The 26,216-nt window shown below is 50.1% G+C and overlaps 2 protein-coding genes across 5 annotated transcripts in view; both read right to left on the bottom strand.

The window, feature by feature from the left end:
* Nucleotides 1-9,330, bottom strand: part of ATP9A (ATPase phospholipid transporting 9A (putative)) — a 55,429-nt gene extending 46,099 nt beyond the window's left edge. For 3 of the 4 annotated variants that reach the window (XR_004243471.1, XM_032126744.1, XM_032126745.1), the window contains exon 1: nt 3,017-3,186. Coding sequence is in view for 3 of the 4 variants with exons in the window: in XM_032126744.1 (XP_031982635.1) it covers nt 3,017-3,084 (68 nt within the window). In the remaining variant the exon portion in view is untranslated. Of the gene's footprint in view, nt 1-3,016; nt 3,187-9,277 lie in introns of those variants that run through there. The other variant, XM_032126746.1, reaches the window with a different exon arrangement.
* A 1,998-nt stretch (nt 9,331-11,328) lies between these two features.
* Nucleotides 11,329-25,563, bottom strand: SALL4 (spalt like transcription factor 4). Its single transcript, XM_032127276.1, has 4 exons — nt 25,362-25,563; nt 15,434-17,968; nt 14,540-14,847; nt 11,329-13,510 (listed from the first exon to the last, which is right to left on the bottom strand). The coding sequence occupies exons 1-4, from the start codon at nt 25,429-25,431 to the stop codon at nt 13,088-13,090; spliced, it is 3,336 nt and encodes a 1,111-aa protein (XP_031983167.1). The 5' UTR covers nt 25,432-25,563; the 3' UTR covers nt 11,329-13,087.
* Between the last annotated feature and the right edge of the window lie 653 nt (nt 25,564-26,216).

The following is a 26,216-nucleotide window of genomic DNA, read 5'->3' as shown; positions in this document are numbered from 1 at the left end:
GGCATAGTTAGTCACTTCTGAACCAAGCCCATTCCTCAGATGATGTTTCTATGACCCTTATGGGCTGCGCTTGGCATCTTTAATACACAAACCATGACATTACTCTAAAAGGAGGGAACAATTTTGCATGGCTAAAGAAAACCAGAGCCATGCACGACCACCTTGCCCTTTTATGCACCTCCACATGAGTCATTCCATGAGAAACATTCTGGAACATTCGTGTTGCAGGCCATGCAGCCAGGATGGCTCTGGAAGGGGCCAGGAGAGCTGCAGCTCCCGCAGCCCACAGCCCATGTGTGGGAAGGCAGCCCAGCCCCAGCCCTGCATGTGCCAAGGCACACCCACACAGGCACACCAGGGCAGGAGCTGCCGTCCCTCTCTGTTGACTCTGAGATGGAATTTGCCATTTTAAACAGAGCCAGAGTACACAGGCACGTACAATGGCATGGCCTGATGAAGTGTTCCTGTAAAGCTCCTCCTTCCCTCTCCTTCCCCCCGCAGCTCTGGATCAAGGCCTTTACATGGTGGCAGCAGCATGAGCACAGCAGCTGGCTGCTTTAAAAGAAGCCTTGCAGGATTGAGGACTGACACCACAAGCTATTTAGGGGAAAACTTGTGTCATGCGCTGAGCAGAGCACCTGAGGTACTCGAGGAACTTGCAGCTCCCTCCCCGGCACAGCGCGGCCCTGGGAAGCCCAGGCTCACTCCCATCTCACCACCAGTCTTGCTGCAATTAATGCCATCCTTCCTCCTACCTGGCACAGCGCTCACAGAGCTTTTCAGAGTGCTGCAAAGCACTGGGTGAACACGGCTGAATTCAAGGCACACAGCACGGGAATTCAGAGCTCAGCCTTTGATGGGAGCAAGGAGGAGCCACACTGAAGTTGTGCTCAGGAACAGATCCCTACTTCTCCCACTTGGTTCATTAGGCACACGGCTTCTCTCCGACACAGACCTGAGCTGTCTGAGCCATCACTCATCTCTGCAGGGCTACAGAGCCAAGCTCCTCCCTGGCTTCTCTTCAAAGCATGCCAGAGGCCGAGGGTAATGAAAGCCTTGCTGGATGGCACCTGCCCCACAGGTGAATTAGGCATTTCTCACTTTTATGTTAACTGAAACAAAGATTTCTATGAAGTCATTCAGTACAGGACCTGAAATCTGCTCCCCATTCCAGAAGACCACACTGACAAAAATCTGTCTGAAAACTCACCCTCACTGGTGGGGGAACCCCTGCAGTAGAAACCAGCTGGGGCTATGCTAACGTGAAGCCCATCAACACTTGCTTATCCTGGGTTTTCATATGCACCAAGGAACCTAACTTGGATAGGTTTTGCTTGGATTTTTCCTCAGAGGGAATAGAAGAGAGGAGGCCTTGATCATGGCTTAGGATTCCCAGGGCTCTGTTCTGGATGTGACACCAGGGACCTCCCAACCTGCTGGAAGATTTCTTCCGTGGTTTATAACACCGGTTTGGATTGGCTTGACCCTGATGCTTTGCTATCCATCACTTCATCAAATACCAAGAGATCACATCACTAAAAGCAGGGTTCCTCATATATGACAAATCCCATCCCCAAACAGTTACTTGCACCAAACAGAAACCCCAAATCCAATTTATTTCAACTGCTACTGAGTAAAAACCCTAGGCAATCTTCTTTCACATGCTGCTGGAATTTTTTGCTACTGCTGGAAACCCTCTCTGTGGCTGCTAATCAGGTAGAATCCACAGGCAATGAACTATAGCTTGGGTTAGCTGAGGGCAGGTTCTGCTAGGCAGCACTAACCACATCGGAACACCCAAGAGGCTCTTGGTGGAGATTAGAGAACTCCAGGAAAAGAAATCATTCAAGGAGCTTTGAGAAATTTCCCAGGCCGTCACCTCTCCCCGCTCCCTTCAATCACGCCACCAAATGCAGGGCCATGGTGGCTGCACCTTGTGGCACTTGCTCAGCGGTGCATGTGGCCCTGGCACGGGGGATTGCTGCTGCTGCATCACACACACCTCCCCGGCGAGGATACTGCCACAGCAGGTACCAGAAACAATGCTGGCAATAAGGAATAATTCTAACGCTGACTAAACTATGTACAACAATGTCAGTTACAGGAATCTGAATCCAAACTACTGCCCAAAAATATAAACGAGCGTGTATATTTCCCCTTGTTCTAACAGTGAAGATTTCCTTCAATATTTTGGTTTGTTTTGCTAATATCACTCGCCACATTTTAAAAACCCAAATTCTCCAGGGACAAATGAAATGCTGTGATAATTGACAGCCAGGTGACTTGGATACCACGTGCACCCTGCTGTGTGCAAACCAACCTGTCTGCACGGTGGTGCAATTTCATAATGGAAGAGTATTGGAAAACCATTTTTCTTATTAAACTTCCTGCATGGGAATACCGGTATAAATATATACACACGCCTCCTGTAGGGACGCATCACGCACTCAGGCTATTGCAACATGGCACACAAGGATATTGTGTTGCTGCGCTGATACAGTAAATGGGAGCCGGGGCCTTTGTTACACACACCATCGATGGTCCAGCGCTCTTCCCCAGCCAAGGCCGAGGGATTCTCCAGTCCCGGCCGTGCGCCACAGGGGGATGGATGATGACAAGCAGGAGCCGGGCCGGGCGGGTGGCGACGGCGGTGACACGGCCGCGGTGACACGGCCCCGGCCCGGCCCCGCCCCTCCGGGCGCTGCTGCCCCGCCCGGCCGCGACCCCCGGCCGAGGGGCCCCGCTGTGTCCGCGGCTCCGGCACCGAAGGCCGGCGGGGCCGGGCCGCCCCCTGCCAGGGCTGTCCCCGCTCCCGCACCCCGGCCGGATCCTGCCCTGCGCCCGGGCGTGCCACGGCAATGGCGTCAGGAGCAACCTGTCAGCGCCCGCCCGCCTGCCTCCCCCTCCTCCTCTTCCTCCTCCTCTCCTTCTCCTCCTGCCCGGGCTCGGGCCGCGGCCGCCCCCGCCCCGCGCATCCCGAGCGCGGCCCCGCCGCCGCCCCCGCCGCCTCCCTCACCCGCCGCGGTGCTTGCTGTCCATGCGCTTCTTCTGCCGGACCGGCTGCAGCGGGATGTTGTCGGTCATGGCCGCGGCCGCGGGGCGGAGCGGAGCGGAGGGAACGAGGGATGCGCTCCCGGCAGCGCCCAGCCCGGCCGCCGCCGTCTGGCGGCACCGCCGAGGGGCCGGCCCGGCGCCGCCGCCTCCCAGCACGCAGGTGCCGCGCCCGCCCCGCCCGCCGGCCCCGCCTCCGCACCGGGCACCGCCGCACCGGGCACCGCCGCACCGGGCACCGCCGCACCGGGCACCGCCGCACCGGCTCCGAGGGATGCTCCGCCGGCCCCAAGCGCCGGCACCCGGCGGGTCCTTGGGCTCGGGTGGGGTCGGGCCCGCTCCACCCCGGACCGGGCAGGGCAGGGTAGCCCCGCCCCAACCTGCCCTGTCCTGCCCCGCCCTGCCCTCGGCCGTCACCTGCTCTGTCCTTTACCCCATCCTGCCCCTTTCCCCCGGCGCCCCGTGTTCGTTTCCCGCTCTCTCTCGGCCTCAGCACCTCTGCAGCTGAGCCCTGCTGTCTGTCCTTCACACCCGCACCACGCCCCGCGTGTCCTCTGCCTTCTGCAGCCAGCGCGGAGCTGCGGGGCTGAGCTCCCCTCCTCGGTACCACTCCCCACCCGCGTTACAGGACTGTGATTTATGCTGCTGCTGCTGCTGCTTGCACCCTGCTTGCTCAGTGACCTTCACCCATTCCTCACAACGCCCATTTCTGGATAAAAATTCAGATGTCCTCTGCAAATTTAGGCACAAATTGCTCCAGCACTTCTGTTTATGATTTCAAGCATCTCGTTACACTGTGGATTACACCAGCCCAAAACCTGCAACTGTCATTTAATTTTTTTCCTTACAGTTGAAGCAGAGTCATCCAGACATTTTGCAATGAGAACATTTCAGCAACACAGTGAAGAGCTACACCAGTTTCAGGCAGCTGTACTGAGACTGTTTAGGCAGTTATTTCCAATGCCATCCTAACTTGGGCTGTCTTACTACAAAAACTGTTTGTAGGACTGACTTTTAGGCTGTACTTCAATTAAGTAATACCATGTTCTAATTTCTTATTTCTCAATCTACTGTTCTTACCTCCTCATGGAGACAATTGAAGTAGAAACAGAAATCCCCTCTCCCACAAACACTTCAGCTCATGAAACACATTTACTCTATTTTTCCTCACATTCTACATTTCAATTTTTTAATAAGAAAGGATATGATGCTAGAATTCACTGCAAATGATAATTTAATAAAAGGAGCAACTGAAGAAGCGAAACAGGACCTTGTACTTGACCAAAACTACTCACACCATTGCCTCACACCCGCTGCCCTAATGCTGTACAGGCTGAAATGCCAGTCTGGGCCTCCAGCCTCGATTAAAATAAAACTTACCACATGCCATTTGTTACTTGCTTTGATGGGAAAGTGGCACTGGGTTTGAAAACATCCAACATTCTTTCAAGCAACACATTTTGGCCCTGGATGTCTTTGTGATCAGACAGAAATTAGTGACATCCCTCCTTTACACGGAGCAGCTGAACATCCTCCCCATCATTCCTGCCCAATTCCACCGTCCAAGAGCATGGGAGAAGAAACCATTGACTGTTGTAAGGCGACTCAGTCCCAGTAATCCTAAAGGAGGAGCACAGGGATGCCCTGCAGCCTGCAGACTCACACAGCCTCTGAGGAGCCAAACAAACTTTCAAAGCCTCCCTCACGGGTGCTCTGATTTTTTACCTTGTATTGAGACACTTTTGATTTTTAGTTAGAAAATCACTCTGAAGGATCCAGACCCAGCTGTAGCCCAATGGGCTAAACCCACTCCCTGACATATTTCTGGCATAACATTTGCTTTGCTGGAAAGGCTTCACTTGGGATTTCAGCACTCACAGCAGGTACGAGCTCTCCTGGTTTCCAAGCCTTTGATTTTCATTCTCCTATTGAGAAGGAATGCCCAAGGGAAAACCTCCAGCCTCAGACTGAGAAGTTAGATTTGTTAAATCAAGTGAAATAAAACCTATTTTGTTTTTTTCTGATGCCACTGGCTTGCTTTGATGCTCTATTTTTTCAAGTACAGAACTTGAGGCTCACAAAGGAGCCCTGCAAGCTCCAGAATTCATACTGCACCACTACTAATTAAAAGGAGCTGAGTTATTTTCCATAATTTTAAATCATTATCTATGGGTTTTTTTCTCCCAGGACCTTTTTCCCCCAGAAGATTAAATTAACAGCAGAGCAAGCAGTTTTCTATCTCTCCTTGCTCTCCTCCCACCAAGTGATTTGTCTTAGAACCAGAGCTGGACCACTTGGCCCCCTCTGAGGCTGTGCTGTAGGGAGAGTTCATCAGATGCTGTCACTGTTCTCATCACTACACATCATAAATCCCATTTCAAACCCAGGAATGGTTTATTGGCAAGTCCAAGGCTGAGCCCCCATTTTGAACACAAAGAGTTGGACAAAAGTACCAGGTTGTTGATTAGGATGATTTAATACCTTTCCCCTGAGCAGGCAGCACAAGCACACCTGCTTTGCCTGTAGGATTTTGTTTTACAGACTGAGTCTCCCATGGCCTGATGATGTTCAGGCTCACAAAGACAAGTGGAAGCTGATCCTGGCAAAGCCCAGCCTACAGACAGGCTCCAGGTGTCCATCAGCCTCTCCCAGAGTTTCCCACTGGTTTTGGAAGCTTTTCCTGCCTTATCTCTTGCCTTTCTCCCCCACTGCTCCCCTACAGCTCTGTGGCACAGAGCACTGTCCCCTCCTTGTCCCCGTGGCTTTGCCCCCTGCTCTCTGCCCGTGACACCAACCCCTCACCCACACGTGAGGCCTTCCGGGGCCCCACTGAGCCTCAGACACAGCCAGGTCTCTCAGCTCCACTGATCAAAGAACACGGAAACAAACTGTGTTTGGGGGTGTGCCCGTATTCCTTCAAGGTGCAAGTCCTGGTGCCAGTTTCCCACTCAAACAATGGATCGGTGGTTCTGACAATGCATTTGCAAACTGTACCCATTAGCTTTTTAGCACAATATGCTATAAATTTTCTTCCATTATAGCTGTTCTACTAAATAAATAATTGAGCTTTTTATGCATAGGACTATTTTTTTTCCTGATGAACACAGAGGAAGGTCATAATAATAATAACAATAATAATAATAAATAATAATTAATGATAATGATAATGATAATAATCTGTTGACTTTTTATAAGATGAAAGATTAATTCAATTTTGGAACTACTTTTGGGTTTGTTTATTTTTTTTTTCGCTAAGCATGAGAATTCTGACAAATTAGAGAAAATATAGAGAATTCTGACATCTAAGGAGTTGGCTCAGACTAAAGGTGTATGACTGGTTGAACAAAATGTTTATGATTCCACAGACAGCCGGAGTTGTGCCATATTCTTTTTACCTGTTATTATCTGATTCCGTAAGTGCATGTTTTACAAACACCAGGGTGCACCTTCTTTGTCTGAAAGCAGAGCCTGTTGTACGTGGTATTTGCAGCTTTGTTTCAGGGCTGTGTTTGCAGCTGCCCCGTTTGTAAGGAAGGCAGGGGAAGGGATTTGGTTGCTAAGGGCAAACATGCAGCACTTGGCTCCTACACTGGGATAATTCCCTGTGCTCCTGACTCACTCCCACAGTGACGGGCAAAGAGGTGGGTTTGGTGCTGTGAAACATCACTCTTCCTCGAGGCAGCACTGAAACAGGCCTGGACTGTGGCATTCAATCCCTCAAAATCAGAGCAAACCTGCAGAAGCCGCCCATTCCCGGGCTCAGCTCTGCAGGCGCGGGGCCACCGCCGGGAAAGGAGCATCTGAGAGCCAGGGAAACACAACCCTGAGCTGGGACAGCCCAGCATGAACCATCAGCAGGGTGGGATCATTGTGCATGTGCCCTCAGCCTCCACGGGATGCATTCATCTTGGAAATTTATCTTTGAAAGGGCTGAACTCAGACAAGACTACTGCCATTAATTGGGGAGTTAAACACTCCCAGATTATCATGCACTGTTAACACCTGCAGCTCGGAGCTGCACGGATGGCTTTGATATTATTTTTGCTTTTGACAAGTGGGCGATAGCGGATATCCTTTAAGCCTATATTTAATGAAGCCCTCCATAAATCCATCAACACTTGCTAAGGGAAACTACAATAAAGCTCCTACTGCCATGGGCTCTGCTATGCAGAGAACATTTGGCATTCTCATAATGAAGTTTCAGAGCAGATACTGCTCACGCTGCTCTGAGGAAGCGCAGTCTTTGTGTTGGATCTTTTTCTCCCTCGCATAATTATATGTTGTGGATCAAGAAGAAAACAACCCTGTCGCACCTAATTTTTAAAACTGTAATAGTCAAACTGTCGTTCAGCTAGGACAGCTGTCAGCTTAAGAAATGAAGAAAGAAAAAGGCTTTCTAGACAAATAAACTCCCACTTGCATTTTATATTTGTATTTCGTTAGTTCTTGAAATGATCTGGCTATTAGCTGTAGCTGTTCTGTGAATTCTTGCCATACTGTTTTTGTGTTACACCTCCTGTGAGTGTGATAAAAAATGTAAAGCTATAAACTGAAAATACTTGTTACATGTTTTATATTTTTTTACATGTTTTATATTTGTGACTTTTATAAAAAAGAAAACCAAAAAACCCTACATAATGTAGTTATTTTGTCATTTAAGACTGGAAGAATTGAGGGGAAAACAGAAGAGTAAGTAGTGAAGGAATGTGATGTTTCTCAAATCTGGACTTTGTGAGTTGCAAGGGGTGGAGTACTTCTAATGCATACAGAAATTTAGGTACCCTGAGGCAGCAAATCACCTCAATGTGTGCTGAACTTTAAAGACCTAAGTAATCAAACTGGTTTCGTGGGAAAAAAACCCCAACCAGTGTATCAAAAAAGAAAAAAAGTTATGTTTGGTATTCTGAACATCTAGACTGCATGGAGACAGATTTTTCTAAAACAAACTTTGCCAAGTGGATCAACAGGACTGTGAAGGGCTGTAAGGCCAACCCAGGTAACTTGATTTAAAAACATCCTCGCATGCATAGGACTGCAAAGACACTGAGTATCTGGGAAGAGCATGTGAATAAAAGATTTCAGGACTGGTTCTGTATTACTACACTGAGAATACAGGTTATTTGTCATTCTTTTCCCCATACATTCCTCCTGCATCACCTCCTGTTTACAACACACCCTGGTTTGTGTACCTGGCCCTCAGATTCATAAACTGAGTGCTTGGACTTTTGGTCAGCTCAGCTTGCTCAGTTTTGTCCCCTTCCCGGAAAGGGTGGTGGGGCTGCCCAGGGAGGTTTGGAGTGCCCATCCCTGGAGGTGTCCAAGGAAGGCCTGGACATGGCACTCAGTGCTCTGGGCTGGGACAAGATAAATATACACATATATTTAATAGCACTAGATATTGTGAATTTCACTTGATTTGGGTTTTAGTTTTCTTTAGAGAGACGCTTACACAAACCTTTAGTTACATCTGGATTTTGCCTAAACCAAGCATGGAAAATAAGGCCCATGATGAGACCCACCTGTTCTCATTCTACCTTGAGACTTCATTTTCTGCACAAAGTAATTGGGTCAGAGAAGTGAATCTTTGACCTGTGAGATGTGACAACCAGAGATGGTAATAAAGAAGTTTAAAATGAGAGTGATGCTGCCAGAGAGTGGATGGGAAGTCCAGCACAAAATCGTTTATAACAGGCAATAACAAACAAGCTTCGCAATAAACCAGACAGCACCTACAGCAATCAAAATGTTGCAAAGAACACTGCCCTTCATATGCAATTAACTCAAAGTGCACAAACCAGAAGCTATGATAACAAAATAGCATGGTAATGGGCTCCAGGAGTGTGTAATTGCTGGTTCTTTCTCGGCCTCTGAGCTGTTTCCTGTCCTGCTGTGGCTGTGCAGTGCCAGGAGCTTTTCTAGGTCACTGGTGAATGTGAGCTGAAGTCAGACACGTGAGCCCAGCGCTCAGCACACACCGGCCAGTGGGGAGGCCAGGGAAGGGCAGGCAGACCCCTCTGGGCTGAGCACACAGCACAGAAAAGCACCAAGAAAGCCTCAGCTGTGAGCAGGAACCTCTTGGGATCACACAGACACCAGCGCAGCTTTCTGCCTACGCTGTTATTTTGCAGACAGAAACCATCACCTTCCCTGACTCCAGAGTGCAAACCCTGCAGGGAGCACCATGGCCTTTGACAGCAAAAAAATTAAAAATTCATGTCATACTCACCTCTTTTCCTTTGTTTCAGCCCCTCTCTGCCATCCCATCAGTTCAAGCACCTCAGCCAGGTCCTTTCCCCTGTGCTGATCCCAGCTCCATGGTCATTTACCCTTTGCTCCACGCTGTATTTACCAGCCCAGGCGGGCTCCCACCTCCCCGCTGCCAGCTGTGGAAAGGCAAATCCGCCTCACCGAGCTCAGCCCAGAGCTGCTTATCTACCACAGACAGACAAACTCCCTCCTCAAAGTTCCCATCGACTTTCTGGGAAGCTTTGAACAGAAAGGGCAGGTTGAAATAAATCTTTCTTTAGAGGAATACTAGGGGTAATACATTAAGGTAAAGCAAATGTTCTTAGTGTTTACTTTTTTTTTTTTTTTAGCAAGCCAGCCTTTACCTTAGCTCATGCAAGCACATAAAGCACATATGCTACTTACACAAAAGCAACAGCTTGCAAATCCCCTGTGTGATGAGCAAAGTAAGCAATAACAAACAAGAACAAGAAAGTCCTCTAGGCAAGAGGAGAGGCTAATGAGCAGAGACAGTGCACAGACCGAGCTCACTCTGCTCTCACACCACTGCAGCTGCATTGGCTCAGCAAACTCGCTCCTGATTCACATCAGCAAAGGCCAGAAGACAATCAGCTGTCTCTTTTAGTTGTTAAAATGCAATGTTACTGTAAACTGAGCACACTTGCCACTGTGGGGAGTTCCACCACACTGACTTTCAGAAGGTGTTGGTTCAGCTCTCACAGATGGGAGAGCAGGTAACTCCCAGCCCTGCTGGCTTTGGAAACACTCTCCCCTGCAGCAGAAACGTCCCTGTGGCCCAGCTCCGGCTGTGGGGACAGGGGCAGGTAAGTCCTACCTGTTACCCAGGTGTTGTGGGAAGATCCAGGACTTGCTGGCAGCGGCTTGGCCAGGGATCCTGCCACGCTCCAGCCTGGAGCTGCCTTATCAGCGAGCTGACACAGCTTTGGGCACAGCAGCGCGTGACACCGTGGCCTGGAGAGCGAAGCCCTGCAGTGCCTGTGGGTCACAGCGTTTGGGCTCTGCTGCCCACTCGGCCAAGGCAGGCACAGCCCAGACTGACCCGATTCCCCCGAGCAGCCCAGTGCTGCAGGGACATCCCACACCTGCCTGCCAAAGCCTCTGCTGGCCTGCTTTGCCAGCAGTTTCCTCACAGCTTATTTCCAGACCAGCACTCAGGCTTTATGAAACTCCTCCCCTCCTCCTCTCCCCTCAATTTCCAACCTGCTGCACAACACACCTAAAGGCAGCAGAGGTGTGAATATAGAATTATGTTATGGATGGTAATGAAGAGGCAGGCAGAGCCCCACAGCTTGGCCAGGAATCCAACCCACCATTGGAAGGGACAGAGATTCCTGGACCTCAGCCTTGTCCCGCTCTCCCTACACCTTTTTCCATTCCTTCAGAGCTTGGTGGCAGAGCTGAGAGAACAAGTGTTTGCTCTCTGCCTTCCTCCATCTCACAAGGATTGAGCAAGGAGCACCATGATCAGGCAGCTCTGATGTTGGGAAGGCGCAGCTTTAGGGCTCCCTGGTTCTACACTCCTTTTCCTCCTTTGTTACCTCCCCAAGGCCCAAATACAATTTGCTAGTTTAGGTTGCAAGAATCAGGATCCCAGCACTTTTCCATTTTATCAGGGCTGTTGTCAGAACTGTTTTTCTTTGCTCTTTAGGAGAAGTTATTTATCCCTTTTCTATGCAGCCAGCATCTTCAGGCACTGGCAATTTGACAACTTAATATTCTTTTTCCCTTTGTAGGATGATCACAGTACAAAAATGATTGCACATATTCCTGTCATTCTATTCTAGTGTGGAAATCAACATCCCTGGCACATCCCAACCCCTGTATCAAACACCAGCTGTTCCTAAGGAATGGATCTAGGACTCCTCCACAGCCTCCCAGTTCCTAAGTAATGAACTAAAGCCTAACTCTAGCTCATGGATTTCAGGTCCCTGGAGTGAAGCAGCATGCTGCCTCTTGAACTCTCTCTTCAGGAGACAAGAAGCCTTTTACCAGAAAAATTAAAGCACCAAGTGTGAAAAAGCCATCCCAAAATTTATTCTCAAAAAAGTCAACAGAAACGCATCAGTAGATACTCAAAAAACTACAGAGTTCTCAGGAATCATACATTCACAATGTAGAAACATGACAATTGGGATGCCTTTTGCGTGGTCTATGTAACAATAGCCATTTTACAGTGTAAACAGGTACTGGTATGTTCTTACTCACAAGTCCAGCAGGAAAGGCACAACTCGGCATACAGAGATCATAAGCAAGATTTAGGTGCAACAACATTACACAAACTTTTGGTAATCTGCATTTTTGTGGCCTTCCACAGCAGAGACTGGACTTGGAAGATTTCCTGCAGTCAACAGCCAGGTTTCTTTCCATCCTTCAGTCCTTCCACACCAAATGCTCACTTTGCAGCCTGGTTCAGATCCCATCACACATCCAGTTCCAGCAGGTGTTTGAGGAATAGTGAAAGGTCAGTCCAGCAACTCTTCAGGTGCTTCCACTAATAATACATCAGGGTTTGGTTTCACATAGTGCATGGAAGCATCTGCTTGAATCTCAGTCATTACAGTGGTCATTATTAGAAAAATAGACACTACAACTACAAAAGGACAAAATGAGGTAGATAACTTAGAATCCAGATGACTATCCCAGCAACCTTCATACAACACACATGGATCATTAATTATCATTTTGGTGGAATGCAAGCTCACAGACCGCCAAAAAACCCTTAATGACCAGAGTAGGAATGCCATCCAAAAACCCACAAAACATTTAACCTAAGCATGAATACTTCATATTTAAATACAGGTTTACACAGACTGATCTCCTAAATTACCCAAACAAAAAAAAAAATAAAAACAAAAAGTCTCTTGCTAAGGAAGCCGGTTCCCATGGCAAATTGCAACAGTCACCTGAGATTCCTTGCAGAGCTTTTAGACCTGACTTCCCAAGGCAAGTCTTCCCTTTGAAGAGGAAACAAAACAACAACAAAAAAAGTATATACATACCCACCCATGCTTGTTTGGGGCTCTTGGTATTGAAATAAAACATCTAGGAAAAACTGCACATCTTTGGAAGCAGGAATTTTGGCACTATACTTGAAGGACTGTCCTAGTAGTAGTATTAAATAAGCAGCAGTCAACAACACAAAGAATTAATTACTTAGGAGCAGTGACTAAAGAAAAACAGCAACTTGCTTTTCATAAAACTTCTGAGGCAAAAAAAAAAAAAGAATTTAAAAAAAACCCCCAACTTTGTTGTTTTTATAGCCATTAATAAGAAAAAGTACATTCAGAAACCACACAGAGCCAAAAATCCAAACAGAAAAATTCTTTCTAAGAGGGTGGCAGACATTCTAGGATATTTACCCGCATTAATAGTTTCCATTTCTCATCAGTAAATAGAAGCTCTTCCATCAACAGTAGGTTGTTTCCACTCTATTCAAAACCCCCATTATCACTCTAAACAAAGAGGTAAATATTCTAACCTTTGGAATTTCAAGTTGTAGAAACTTCTGTAAGGCTGTACACATTAAAGTCACATGTAAGAACTACTTTGCAAGACCCGCATCTTTCCAAATAGAAGGAAATCCTATTCTTTACTAATTACTATTTGCAAAGCAATATCATGATTGTACTCTGGGCAACTCTTACAAAGACAACCATAAAATCATTTGCACGTCAATAGGAAAATAGGAGGCTGAAGTGGAATCTCTTAAAAATATATGTTTGTGTCTATATATATTTGTTCTTTCTGTAGGTCAACTCCTCTCGAGTCTTTAGCTAACGGCGATTTTGTTCTCCTCCAGGAAGTGAGGGAACTGGTGTTTTGGCACATTGTCTGCAGCAGCAGCCGCGGCCTTCTCCGTGTCGGAGGCGGCGCCAGCCTGGGCCCCGTCCGCCTTGGAGGCCGCGGCAGAGTTCATGGATGAGCCCCCGGCCACAGGCACGGGCAGGGCCGGCAGGGCCCCGCTCTGGATCACCGAGATCTCGTTGGTCTTCACGGCCAGGCCGTTGCTGAGCACGGCCGCGTACTGGTTCCACACGGCGGGGTCGATGCTCACCGAGGGCGCCATGATGTCCTTGGGGAACATCTCCGACACCTTCTTGGGGTCGTTCCCCAGCAGGGCCATGGGGTTATCGATGGACAGCCGCCTTCCCCGCCTGGCTGAGTTATTCCACATGTGGGTTCCTACATGGACCTTCCGGAGAGGGGGGAAAGCAAAGAGAATCATTAATACTGCAGCTCTTTTGGGGTGTACCCAAATTCTACTTTGCTTGCAGCCAAGTTGCCCAAAGAAGTCAGGTTTGCTCCATTTGCATTCAGGTAAATATTTAAGCTGGGTAGTTCTCTTGTCAAAGTTCCCTTCCTGGCATGTGTAAGACACAGTCATTCCACTGCCTGACATCACCATGGCTCTCTGGACTTGGCTGCTGGAGGGCTTGGAGGACTGTGATTTACACTTAGAACAAACTGTGTTGGCGAAGACACCCCTCTCTCCCCCAAACAGAAGCCACGTCATCTGCTGCAAACAGACTACAGTGAGAAAAGTACTGGGTAATGCAAAAAACCACCAAGTAATTTGGCAGAGAGGTTCACCTAAGCTGGAATCTTCCACACCACATTCTGCCAGTGCTTCCAGGAAGGCACTGCTCACACACTGCAGAGGATTTTCTCTCCCCATCAGCATTTATGCAAGAGGACTGAAGAGCTTTAAGAGGTTCTCACAGGGAGGGAGAAGCCTCTGTGCAAGTGAGGGAGCTGAGTCCCTCACAGGGCAAATGGATTCATCTGGCAGAAGGACAGACTCACAGCACTTCTTCAGCATGTGCTTAGACACAATCCCCAAGCACTTTGTGCCATCTCAGGATTATCCTGGTTTATCCCTCCTCACCTCACTAAATTTCAAGCAGTGCAGTGTAATGCATTTACTCTGCAGGCAGCATTTCGTAGCACTCAGTCTATAAAATGCTTATGTCTTGACACATCCAAATCCAAGTTAAAAAAGAAAGCAATCTGCTTAGTGAGGGCTAAGCCTCCCCTTCCACCCCAAGAGGAAAGTCAAGGACAGTAGCAAAGACCTGTGGGTGATCTCAGTAACACACAAGAAATTGTGTGGAGAAACTCAGGAAGGAGACAAGAATCAACGATCTGAGGAACTAAAAGTAAGTCCTTTCCATCTCTAGTACGAGTTTCACAGATAAAGGAGAGGACAACAGACAGGACCCACCTTCAGGTTTCCTTTGGTGGTGAAGGCTCTCCCACAGATGGTGCAGGCAAAGGGCTTCTCCCCGGTGTGCGTCCGCTCGTGGATCTGCAGGGCGCTGGCAGAGGAGAAGTTCTTCCCACAGGTAGTGCAGATGTGCTGTTTGGCAGGACGGCAGAACTTGGGGCGTGGCACCAGGAGAGGGGCGACCCCAGGGGACAGAGCTGGAGGGCCAATGAAGTGGCCAGTGCTAAGGGGACGATCGCTAGGCAGCTCCATTTTTATCAGGGCCGGTGGGGCTCTGACAAAAGCAGCTGGAATACTGCTCCGACCTGGAAAGAAAGCAAAGGTGATGCTTATCCTAACCTCATTCTGCTCCCAAGCTTAAGCCTGGCTGACACTCCAGAGAACCTGCCTTTGAAGCTGCATGTGCCTGAGGGGCACATCTGCAGAGCCCACCACACTTCCTAGGATACCCCCAAAACAAATCAGTTTATCCCTGGGTTTGTTGGTGAGCTTATGAGACAAAGTCTTCTAGCTCAAATCTAACTTCAACAAGCCTGAAAACCTCACAAATGAATTCAGAGTTTCCACCTCATCCTCTTAGGATAAGCAGTTTTCCTGCAAAACACAAATGTGTATCTTTAAAGAGCTGTAAGGAGATACCAGGTGAGCCCATGAAAGATAGCAAGGGCACAGTCTCTATTAACTTCTAGGACCTTGCAGAAGATGACAGCATTTCAGCTTTTGAATTTTGGGCTTGACTTCATCAGGAACTTGACCGGGCCCATGCCCTTATCCAAACAGAGGAGCAGGAAAAGGGGAAAGCTGAGGAAGTTTTGTTTCCTGTTGGTCCTTCTAAAGACTGATTTCCTACTGCCCCACCCCAAATCACTGCCAGCATTTTGCATTACTCACCATATTCTCCATTTGCAAAGTGTAGCCCAGGCTCTTCTTTGATGACCTTCCGACCGATATTGCCGTATGTTAAATCCAAAGCTCCCACAACCCCTTCCATTTCCACAGGAGCATTCTCAGGACCCTCTGATTTATTCCCCGTGCCTGAATCCTCCTGGTTGTTGAAGGCAGGTGACTTTGACCTCACGCTCTCAGCCTGGCTGTTGGCTGGGGACAGGGCCTGCAGTGACGCCGACTCGGAGGCAGCGGGGCTCCGGCCGTTCTGATAGTCGGGATCTCCTGCCACAGAGGATGAATCGTTTGTCATGCCATCGCTTTCTGCTGAGCCGTTGTCACTGGACCTCAGACTGCTCTGCCGCTGCAGATTCAGAGAGGAGGTGACAATCTTCATCTGGTTCTCCAGTGCTGTAACCCCAGAGAAGGCGGCGGCCGCGGCGGGCGACTCTGATTGTGCATCATACGGAGTAGGAGGTTTGGAAGAACTCCTGGGGCCATCCTGAGAGTCCATGTCCTCTTCCATGTCTATGCTTTCCAGGATCTCCTCGGGGCGACCGATGTCTCCATTCTTCTCAGGCACAGCAGGATCCACCTCGGCGCTGTCGCAGGGGGGTTCTGGCATCGGGGTGTTGGGGATCTGCCCGCCCATGTGCATGCGGATGTGCTGCTGCAGCACCACGGCATTTGTAAACTTCTTCTGGCAAATTGGACAAGAATGCTGCATCTTCAAGGGAGTATTGGCCCGGTGGACACCATAGTGAGTTTTAAGGTTCCCTTTAGTGGAGAAGGCACGGCCACAGATCTTGCACTTGAACGGCCTCTCCCCGGTGTGGGTGCGGTAATGCATTTTGAGCGAGCTCTGGCAGCTCAGCACTCTGTGACAGATCAGGCACTCGTTAGGGTCAGCAGTGGATTTGTCGATATTTTCAACCAGCTGCTGGAGCTTTGATGTCTCTGAGCCTTGCTCATTTGACCCACTTACGTGGAAGATGCTCACACTGCAGGTAGCTTGTGGTGAGCTCAAGCTCTGCTCCGTTCCCGACTCGTGACCGACTGCCCCCGACGAGGAGGAGCCACCCTCGCTTTCTGGAGAGGGCCTGGACTGCAGCTCACTTGAGAATGTACCAGGCAGAGACTCCTTGATGCCTGCCAGGCTGGACATGGTCTGAGGTGCGCCAGTGGCCACAGAGGTAGGCAGGGTTGTTAGGAGAGGTTTGCTGTCCACAATCAGGTTAGACTCATCCAGTGGCACAGACATCCCATATGGGATTCCAGTGCTAGTGGGAACATTGTCCAGGTGCTCAGGAACCGGGTAAGGATTCATCTTTATATGGGGGTACTTGTCTTTGTGACGCTGAAAATGCACTTTAAGGTTTCCTTTGGTCGTGAAGCGGTTCCCACAGATGTTACATTTATAGGGTCTTTCCCCGGTGTGGGAGCGGAGGTGGATCTGCAGGGCACTGTCATTGCCAAAGACCTTCCCACAGAATTTACACTTGTGTTTGAAGAAGGGCTCCTCTGCAGTCGGTTTGCTTTCAGACACGCTGATGTTGGGGGGTTTCCCCTTCCCCTTCTTTGAGGAATCCATCACAGACGAAACGGCCGAAAGCGGGTTCTGGAAGATGACTGAGCCAGAGGACTGAGGTAGCAAAGGATTTGGGAACTGAGAGATGGAGCCGGGGAGGCCTCGGCTGCCCTCGGGCTTCAGGGGGAAGGAGGAGGAGAGCCCAGCAGCCAGCGAGCTGGTGGCTGCAATGCCAGTGTTAGAGTGAGGTAGTTTTCCTTGCTTCAAGGATTCCAGTGATAGGCTCTGGCTTCCAGCTTTCTGTCCGATCAAAGCCACAGCAGCCGAGAGCTGCTGGGACATGTGGGCACCCAGAGCTTTGAGCGGGTCAGTAGCAGCTGCTATGGAGGGGTGCAGGGCGTGGGGAGCCATCATGGCAATCTGGATGCGGATCTGCTCCGTCAGCTGGATCTGCTGGAGCTGCTGCTGCTGCAGACACACGAGCTGCTCCAGGATCATGGGGATGGCATTGAAACCGGCTGCCGAGGAAGAGATGGCGTCGGACGTCCGCTGGTTCACGGCCACTTTAGTGCCGCGGATCGTCTGCAATGTCACATTAGTGTTTGGTACTTTGGGTTTTGGTAGATAGCTTAGGCCGGGAGCCGCAGGCGCGAGGGGGGGTTCTATTTTAAGGTACATTCCTCCTACCGATTCAGCATCCATTTTTCCTTCTCTCTTTTCCACAGAGCCAATGCAGCCCTTTGCCTGAATGTCCTTGCGTGTCCTGCCATCCATTCGGTCGCCTGGGAAGGTCCCTAGAGAGGCCTCGGAGAAGCTCTCAGGGGGGACTGTTCCCTCACTGTCATTCATGATTAGAACAGGCGGATTTTTAGTGCAATTTTTCTTATGCTCAAGGAATTCAGAGAGAACAAAGAATTCTGCACAGCATTTCTCACAGATTTTGGTTTCCTCCGTGCGGCACCTTTTGGAACTCATTTCACCATCTCTATCACCTGGGACGTCTTGTGGACTCCCTTAAAATAAAAGAAAGTCACATTATTAATTGCTAGATTTAGACCAAGTATTCACTATTAAGATCACTGACTCCACCTGAATTGCAAATTAAAGATACAAGACTGGAAAAATCAAGTTTGCAGACCAATCTGAAGTCCTGCTCTTTGTTTTGATGCCAATTCCTTTGCATAATTCCATTCCAAAATAAATCTGCATCTCAGTTCAGTTTACAAGAAAAAACATAATATAAAAGGACTCTCAGGAAGCTCAATGAAAAGAGATTTATACCAAATCCCTTTATACAGGTAAAAAACCCCTGGGACAGTCCTGCAAGGCAGCACCTGCAACACAGATTAAAAGGAACACAAGGAAGACAGAGGAAGCATCGTAGCACTGAGCAAAACACCACACGAGTTATTCTATGTTTGCACTTCACTTTCTAATTCTTCGGTAACCATCTCTCAAATTTATACAAGATCATTAACACAGGAATTCTGAGCAATTCTTAATTGCACAGATCTAAGCAACTTTCACTCCACCGTTACAACAGTAATTTCAAACCAAGAGGACTGACAAAAGCAAAGCAACCAATATTAGTTAGTAAATCCTTCGAAAGCAAACACACCCCAAATAATCTCTAAATGGACACAGTAGCAAGGAAGACATGATTAAAGTGCAGGACCCTACACACTAGCAAGAGCCCACACTGACACTGATGATTATTAAAAAAATAATACAAGTAACAAGTCCTGCTTGCAAAACCACACCAAGGCATTTCCGACTCTCGCAGGAGGCCTTGTTCAGCTGCATCCACAACTCACCCACCTCGGGGAAAGGGCAGGGAAAGCCAAGCTGGGCTCCAAGTCCACTCCTGCCCTTCCACCACTGGCACCCCACAGCTTAGACTGAGCAGAATTTGCACGTAGACCAAAAAAAAATAATTCGGGGAAATATCTGAACTGGAAGAGGTTAAGAGAAATCATAACCAAAACAGGATGTTTTTGCTCAGCCTTGCCATCCTTCAAACAACAAACTCACACCCAGCTTGAGGCAGGGCAGTACTCAGGGCAGGAGTGCTGAGGAGGGAGAACTTCCCAGTGAGGGAGAAGCAGGGCGGGCTCCAGCCAGATTCCAGCTCCCATCAGCTGAAACATCCCAGACATCACAGAAATTGCTCCAATTTTGATGGGCGCCAAGGGTGCAGTAACTTCGCCTCCCACAGTCCCAGTGGAGCACACCTGGAATGGTGTCACACACTGTCCTGGCCAGAGCCCCAGCACACCTGGAATGGTGTCACACACTGTCCTGGCCAGAGCCCCAGCACACCTGGAATGGTGTCACACACTGTCCTGGCCAGCCCTCCTGGCTCCAGTCCCACGTCACCAGCCCACCCCCTTGGACCAGGTGAAGCCAGGACTCTGCAAGGTCAGGAGCTTCTTGAAGCTTTGGTTTGCAAGGTGTGGCCAAACCACACATCTGACACCTGGGAATGTCCTGTACATGGACAGCAGCCATGTCCAGGTGACAACTCGAGCACATGACCTTGCTGCTCCAGGGATGTAAAACCTCGCTGAGGGAGGATATTGCAAACCTTGCCATTTCTTAGCTCAACAAGGGCACTGTGTGGTATTCAACAAAGCAAACTTCAACCGTTTAATGTCGTGTGGCATGAAGTGCATGTGAAAGTTTACTTTTAAAAATAAACACTTGATCAATCACAAAAATTTGCAAGTATCAGAGGCCTGTTCTGCTATGATCTGCAGAGCAATAAATCCAAATCCACACAAGTCCTTGAACGGGGAAGAAAGGAGTTCTCAGCACTGCTATGATCAAAAATGTTTGGATGCCTCCTATTTAAACAGGGAGAATTAAACACTCCCCCTTCAGCCCAAACAACTCCCACAAGCGAAACGAACAAGAATAGCAGCACACAAAAATTTCCCATCCCAAATATCATTAACGTGATGTCTCTCAACCTGATTTAACCCTAAAAACATACACGGAAGTCCAGCCTGCAGACAAGTACAACTAGTACACAACTCAGAACTTGGTCAACAGAGTCCACCAGGATCAAGAACAGATTATTTTAAACTTGTTTTGCAGGAGTCTGAGCAGATATCATGGGAAAGAAAACTGCGTTGAAAAAAGACAAACTTCCAGAAGCACTCTACACTGACTTGAGAGGTCTTTACTTGACTACTTTCCTATTTCATAGAATACACTAAAGCATGAAAATCTCTTTTCCAAATCCTTTAGCGTTTGGGGCTTTCCCAGTCCCATCTCACACGTGGAACTACACTGTATGCACATCACAAAATATTTAAAAATAGCTTTTACATTTTCCAGTGGCACAGAAATGTCTGAACCAAACACTGCTGCCCACCCCCAAGGAGATATCCCGGGATAATGTCTAGACAAGTCCTCAAACTTTAACTACTTCAAAGCATCTGATCATTTATCTCCTTTCCCTTGATAGGTCTCCTTATTTTTTTACTTCTGTGCTGATAAGATCACACTAAATTCAGTGCCCCTTTCCTAATCTCCAGCACAGCCCACGCTCCTCATTCTCATAACTCTGAGGAGTTCTGGTAACTTTTCTGGTTCTGAGCAGCAGTTGCCATCTCAGAGCAAGAAACTCCAGTAAACTGAAGGTCCTTGTGCTGGGCAGCAGCGGGCAGAGGTTGGCAGCCCTGTCCCTGTCATGTATTTTAGTTTCCCTGACAGTAAAGCACTAGCTTAGGACTCTGAATAAATCTAATTCAGAGCTTGAAACAATTTGCTGCATGTCAAATAGGGAAGTGATGCATTATTTTCCTTTTTACCTTAAAGAAAGTGAATATAACATCTTGGCCTGTCTCAGAAAGGGTTTTAGATAAATTCACGAGCAGAATGCTGGGTTATTTTATAGTAGCTGGAATAACAAAGGAGAAATTGACTGATTCTGTAAAAAACCCAAGAACTTCTGCGAAAATCATCGTGATTTGTAACAACCTCCTGTCCCCGGCCCCCCAGTGCTGCTATCAGAGCACCTCAGCTCCCCGGAGCCCAGCAGTTATCAAAAATGAAATAATGGTCTGAACTCGGGGCTTTCCATGCCAGGAGGGCAGCTCTGCCCACCGACTGCACACGGATTTACCGAGGACAGCCCTGCCACAACAATTCCTTGTGCACTTCACTTAACCCTCTCCAAAGGCTTCCCAGGGATAGGACTTCTACTGTGGTTTTTTATCTCCCCACCCCCGAATTTCAGGAATGTTATCTCTCAGCATCTAGTTATCCAATAAGTTAGAAGAATGCAGTAAACCCAGCAGGGGGGTTAGACTGAATCACTGGCAAATGGATGGAAAAAATCCACTATTGTGTAGGACAAGGCGGCCATCGACAAGGAAGGCTGATAAAATCCACACCGCTTGAAATAATTTTTCTTTTTTTTTTTAAGGGAAACAGTAAAAGGAGTGAAGTGAATCTGGTTTGATGTGACTTCAAGAAGGGTGCTGCTGGTCTACCACTCATCTAAGCCATTAGGGACTTTTTTTTTTCAACTTTATTTTACTTGAATTGGGATGAAACAGAACTCAAGTTTTCCTACCCACTTTTTTATTCAGGAGTTTTAATACCTTCGGTGAGCTTAGTTTCCCCACAGCCCACACTCGGATCAACTACTTTTACTTTAAGGTTAACAAAGCCATGCACTTCCCTGGTTTAAATTAACTCATGGAGGATTGATTAGCAACCCTCCACTCTGGTCCTAGACATGAACCCTGTGCCATCAGCTCCCTGTTGCTCTAAGGATCGTGCTTCCCTGATGCTTTTCTCCTGCTCCCAGCTGCAAAGCAAGGACTTCCAAGAACTCTAAACTGCCCCAAGTCTCCCTCCTCCCACTATCTAACACCATTTAACGCATTTTAACTGTGACAAAATCGCTTCCTTGAGTGAGTAAAACGCACGACTGACAACTTACAGAGATGCTCCAAAGGCCTTGGTGTTTTCTACGCTAAATTCATCAGCTGCGTTTTTCTACCCAAGAACTAGGCACAAACGCATTACACCCACACTCAGCGTTTCACGTGCTTACAGGCCCTCTCTCAAGGCTTTAATTATTTGGTTATCTACTTACTGATTCACCCTTTAGCCTATCCACAACTTAAAGCGAGATATTCAGCCAAAGACGGAACAAACCATGGTGAATAAGCGCTTGTGAAGGACAGAATAAGCGCTAAAACACGCGGGGCGAGCGCGGACGCGGGACGCCGGCTCCCGCGGGCGCAGCCCCGCTCCGGCCGCCCCGGAGGGGCTCGGAGCCCCCGGGAAGCGCCGCGCTCGCTGCCCGGAGGTGCCGGGGCCGGTCGGTGGAGGGCACTCACGGCCCGCGCTCCGGCCCCGCCGGGCCACCGCCACCCCGGGCGGGGCCACCGCGACCCCGGCACCCACCTGAGCTGACAGCATCCCCCGCTGCACGATCTGTGGCCACGGCTGTCGCTCCAGCTGGCTCCGAGCCCGCGGTCCCCCGAGCCCACCGCCCTGCCCCGTCCCTACCTGCCCGGCGGCCGCTCCTCCCCGGCCGCAGCTGCGCCGGCCCGGACCACACTTAACACTCGTACAGTGTTTAAGAGCGAGCTAAACGGCACAAACCCCGCTGCCAAGGTCAATTGCATGAGAGTCCTAATTGTGAGCCTGACATCAACTTACCACCCACAGCAAGCAGGAGGAGGCAAAGGTTAGAGCAGCAGCTCTGTCAAAACGTCACATGCCGCCGAGCCCGGCGAAAGGGCTCCATCCGTGCTACGAATATAATGTTTCACTTACGTAAAAGGAAAAACAAGCCGGGCATCGCCCCCCCTCCGCCCCCCGGCACCCTCTCCCCCTTCGCAGGGCTGCGGCACCCGGGGCACGGCGGGGATGCTCCCGCACCCCGGGGCTCCCGGCCGGGCCAGCCCGTCCCCGACAGCAGCTTCGGGCAACCGAAATCAAACCTAAAATTAACCACCACAGAACTTGGGCTTTCCTTTTTCAGCCTTTCCTTATCCAACATCCCTCTCCAGTTCTACAGAGCTCAGCGCGCAATTCGGAGACTTAACTGAAAGAAATCTAGGCTAATTTTACCCTGAGGAAAAAAGCCCAGAAAGTTGCAGTTTGATACTGTATTTTTAAGAACGAATCCGATTTTTAATGGCAGCAATCCAGCACAATGGGCATTTTCAAGCCCTTTGTGGAAATGCTAATTTTCAGTATGTAGCATTATTCCCCTGTGACCACCTGCTGATTTTTTGACCTGTTAATGGATCCCCAGGTTCGCGGGACACTTTAACCCGCTGCATTGTTCACAGAGGTGGGTCCCAAATCGCTTTGCGAAGAAAGGGAACACTTGCAAAAACGGAGATAGGGGCTTGATTTTATTATTACGATTATGTGGATACCCTCGATAATACCCCAGACAAATCCCTGCGGAATTTCGTCTTTGATATGCAGCTTCATCACTTATTATTTACAGGCACACCTGGAGCGGGGAATATCAGGACTATTTGGGGGATTGGCGGGCGGTCCGAGCCGTCGGAGCCGCAGCCCCGGGCTGTATTTCGGAGAGCGGAGACCCCGCAGGACAGGGCTCAGTGCGGGATCTGACCCGATCCCCCAAACCCACAGCATCCCACGAGCGACAGGAGAATCCCCCCAGCCGGGGCCATAGCTTCCCCAGCTCCCCCGGCCTGTGCGGCCGGTGCCCGGCTCCCCGAGGGATTTCATCCCGGGTTTGGTTGTTAAAATTGAGAACGGGAGGGGGGAGAAGGGGGGGGGGGGGAAAGCCCCAACAACAATAACAAAAAAGCAGCTGGCCACTGCCCCGGAGAGCGCGGTGTGGAACGATCCTCCCTCCCTCCCTCCCGCACACCTCCCCCGCCCCAGCGGCCGCATCAGGAGTGATTAACCCTTTTGTTTCAGCGCGGGGCCGGAGGTGCCTTTCCAGCAGCGGGCAGAGATTTACATGTGGAAACATCACCTCCATCCCCCAACCTAACCATATGCACAAAGGAAAACAGTCATGCATTAAACATGGGATTTATTGCCTTCTGGCCAGCATGCTGTTTCTTAAGTCACCATTAACCGGACCCAACAATTGCACATTTCGACTCAAAGAAGAGAAGGGGGAGGAGGAAAAAAAAAAAATTAAAGAGCCCGAACCTCCTGCGGGCTGGGAATAAGCAGCTCCCGTAACGTGCAAGGGTTTTGATCAGTTCTAGGCATGGAAACAAAACCAGTCCCAAACGCAGGCAAAGAGCCCAAAGAAAGTTCTTGGGGGGCACACGGAAACATTTGGGCGCAACAAGCACAGCAACTCCAAACAAACGCTCCCCACCCGGGACGGGACGTGCCCTCGTCCCGCCGCATTCCGCCCGGGAGCAGGACGGCTACCGGAGAGCGGGGAGCGTCCCGAGCTCCGCACCGAGGGCGGCAATAGCGGGGGAAGAGCCCGCACCGGAGCCAGGGAGCCGCCGGCCCCCGCAGCCCGGCTCGGGGAGATGCTGCTCCCGTGGGGGTCACCAGCGAGCGCCCCCTCCGCCCTTCCCCTGCATGCCCACCCCACCGGGAGCTCACGGCTGGTTTTAGCACAAAATTTCTACTTTTCCCGTTGCATGGCCCAGGAATGCGAGCTCCCAAAAAATGGGGACAGTGATTCGCGGTGGCGAAGTCCCCCACGCCGCCCAAATACAAAGCGCTCACGCACACCCCACATTAGCTCACCGGAGTTATTTTAGGAAGTCGGAAATCAAAGATGGCTGGAGGTCAAGCTACAAAAGGTCCAGGGCGATTGTGATCTCCAACAAAAATAGTCCGAGTGTGGAGGTTTTTTTTCCCGTTTTTTTTAAAGCCCCACAAAAATACTCATCTAACTCCCGACAAAGTGCTAAATACACCGAGGAAACCCAGGCAGAGCCGTTTCCTACCCCTCCGAAGTTGTCTGTAATTTCTCCCTCTGCTCCCCCACCCCCTTACCCCCATCCCCCCAATTCCCTCCGCCTCGGGGAGGCTTTGGGGTTCCCCTCCCATGAGGCTGCGGCCCCACGCGGGACCCGGCGGAGGCTCCGCGGGCGCGGGGGGAGCGTGCGGGGCATTGCGGGGCCGCCGGCCGGGCAGGGCGAGGGGCAGCGCTGCGCTCCGCAGCCACCCAAAGCTGAACCCCCCCGAACGTAACGAGGAGCCGCTGCCTCGCTCAGCCTCGCGGGGAGTTCAGCCCCCCAAAAATCCTGGGGGGAGCCGAGGGTCGGCCCCTGGCAGAGCCCGCGGGGGGAAAGGAGCGGGGGGTGAAGCACGAGGGTGGAAAAAGCCCCGCGGGAAGCGCCCCTCGCTCCCCGCCGCCGCCTCCGCGCATCAGCCAAGTTGGGACCCGCGGCCGCTCCGCGCCCCCTCTGCGCTCACCACTTGCAGCATCTGGGGGCTGCTCCTCGGAGTTGATGTGCTGGGGCTTCGCCTGCTTCCGTCGCGACATGGTGCACCAGCATCGGGAGCATGCAATAGTAGCAATTATTTTCCTCTTCACAACAAATTCCTAGAGTTGGGAAATTTGGGCGGAATGCGCATGTCAGAGTAATTATGATTATCAATAATGCATTGCGATTTATCATGGGTCCCTGACGGCTGATTGGCCTGAGTCCAAGGGCTCACAGATTATTCAAATCAGCCCCATTGATCCGCGCAGCGGGGCACGCTGGGCCATGTAGTCCCCGCGCCCGGCCCGCCCCGGCGGGCGACAAAGGCGTGAGCCCCGCGGGGCTGGGGCCACCCCCCCCGAGTAAAAAAACAACCCGGCAGCGCGGCTCTCCAGCCTGCACACGGACAATACCTTTGTTGTCTCACCTGCGCTTTTTATATCGTGCTTTAAAGAGTTTTTTCCCCCCCTCTCCCCTAAAGCAAGCAGGAGCCCGGGACAATGCTCATTCTTCCCTTTGTCGCTCGATAAGGTGGCAAAGGGAAGAGCACTGATAGCTGGAAGGGGCAAGCCCGGGGTCTCGCGGTGGGGTGGGCAACTGGAGGGGCTTTAAAAGCGGATGCAGACGGCGCGTAATTAGGCTGGTTTGGTTCAGCTGTTTAAAGACTTTTAAAAAGTCTCGCGTTCTGGGAAGCAGGCGAAGTTGAGCCAGTAGTATTTTTAACAGCAAGTAAAAACGTGAGACACGTGAAGGCTCGTGTGGAAAAAGTTGGAGCAACAGCACTTTGAAAGTTGGAGCTGACTGCGTTAATACATAGTGGAATAATTTTTATCTTTACTCCCCA

The sequence above is a fragment of the Corvus moneduloides genome, chromosome 17 (genome assembly GCF_009650955.1).
Source record: "Corvus moneduloides isolate bCorMon1 chromosome 17, bCorMon1.pri, whole genome shotgun sequence".
NCBI lineage: Eukaryota > Metazoa > Chordata > Aves > Passeriformes > Corvidae > Corvus > Corvus moneduloides.
Note: the sequence above shows the minus strand (reverse complement) of the source record. Positions and strands in the feature narration are given on the sequence as shown.

What these genes read in the sequence shown, in the direction of transcription:
- SALL4 (XM_032127276.1), bottom strand. Translation starts at nt 25,431, where the DNA reads ATGTCGCGACGGAAGCAGGCGAAGCCCCAGCACATCAACTCCGAGGAG. An exon ending in GCCCCCAGATGCTGCAAGTG is followed by an intron (nt 17,969 to 25,361) that starts GTGAGCGCAGAG and finishes TTTTATTTTAAG; the next exon opens with GGAGTCCACAAGACGTCCCA. An exon ending in CCACCAAAGGAAACCTGAAG is followed by an intron (nt 13,511 to 14,539) that starts GTGGGTCCTGTC and finishes CCTCTCCGGAAG; the next exon opens with GTCCATGTAGGAACCCACAT.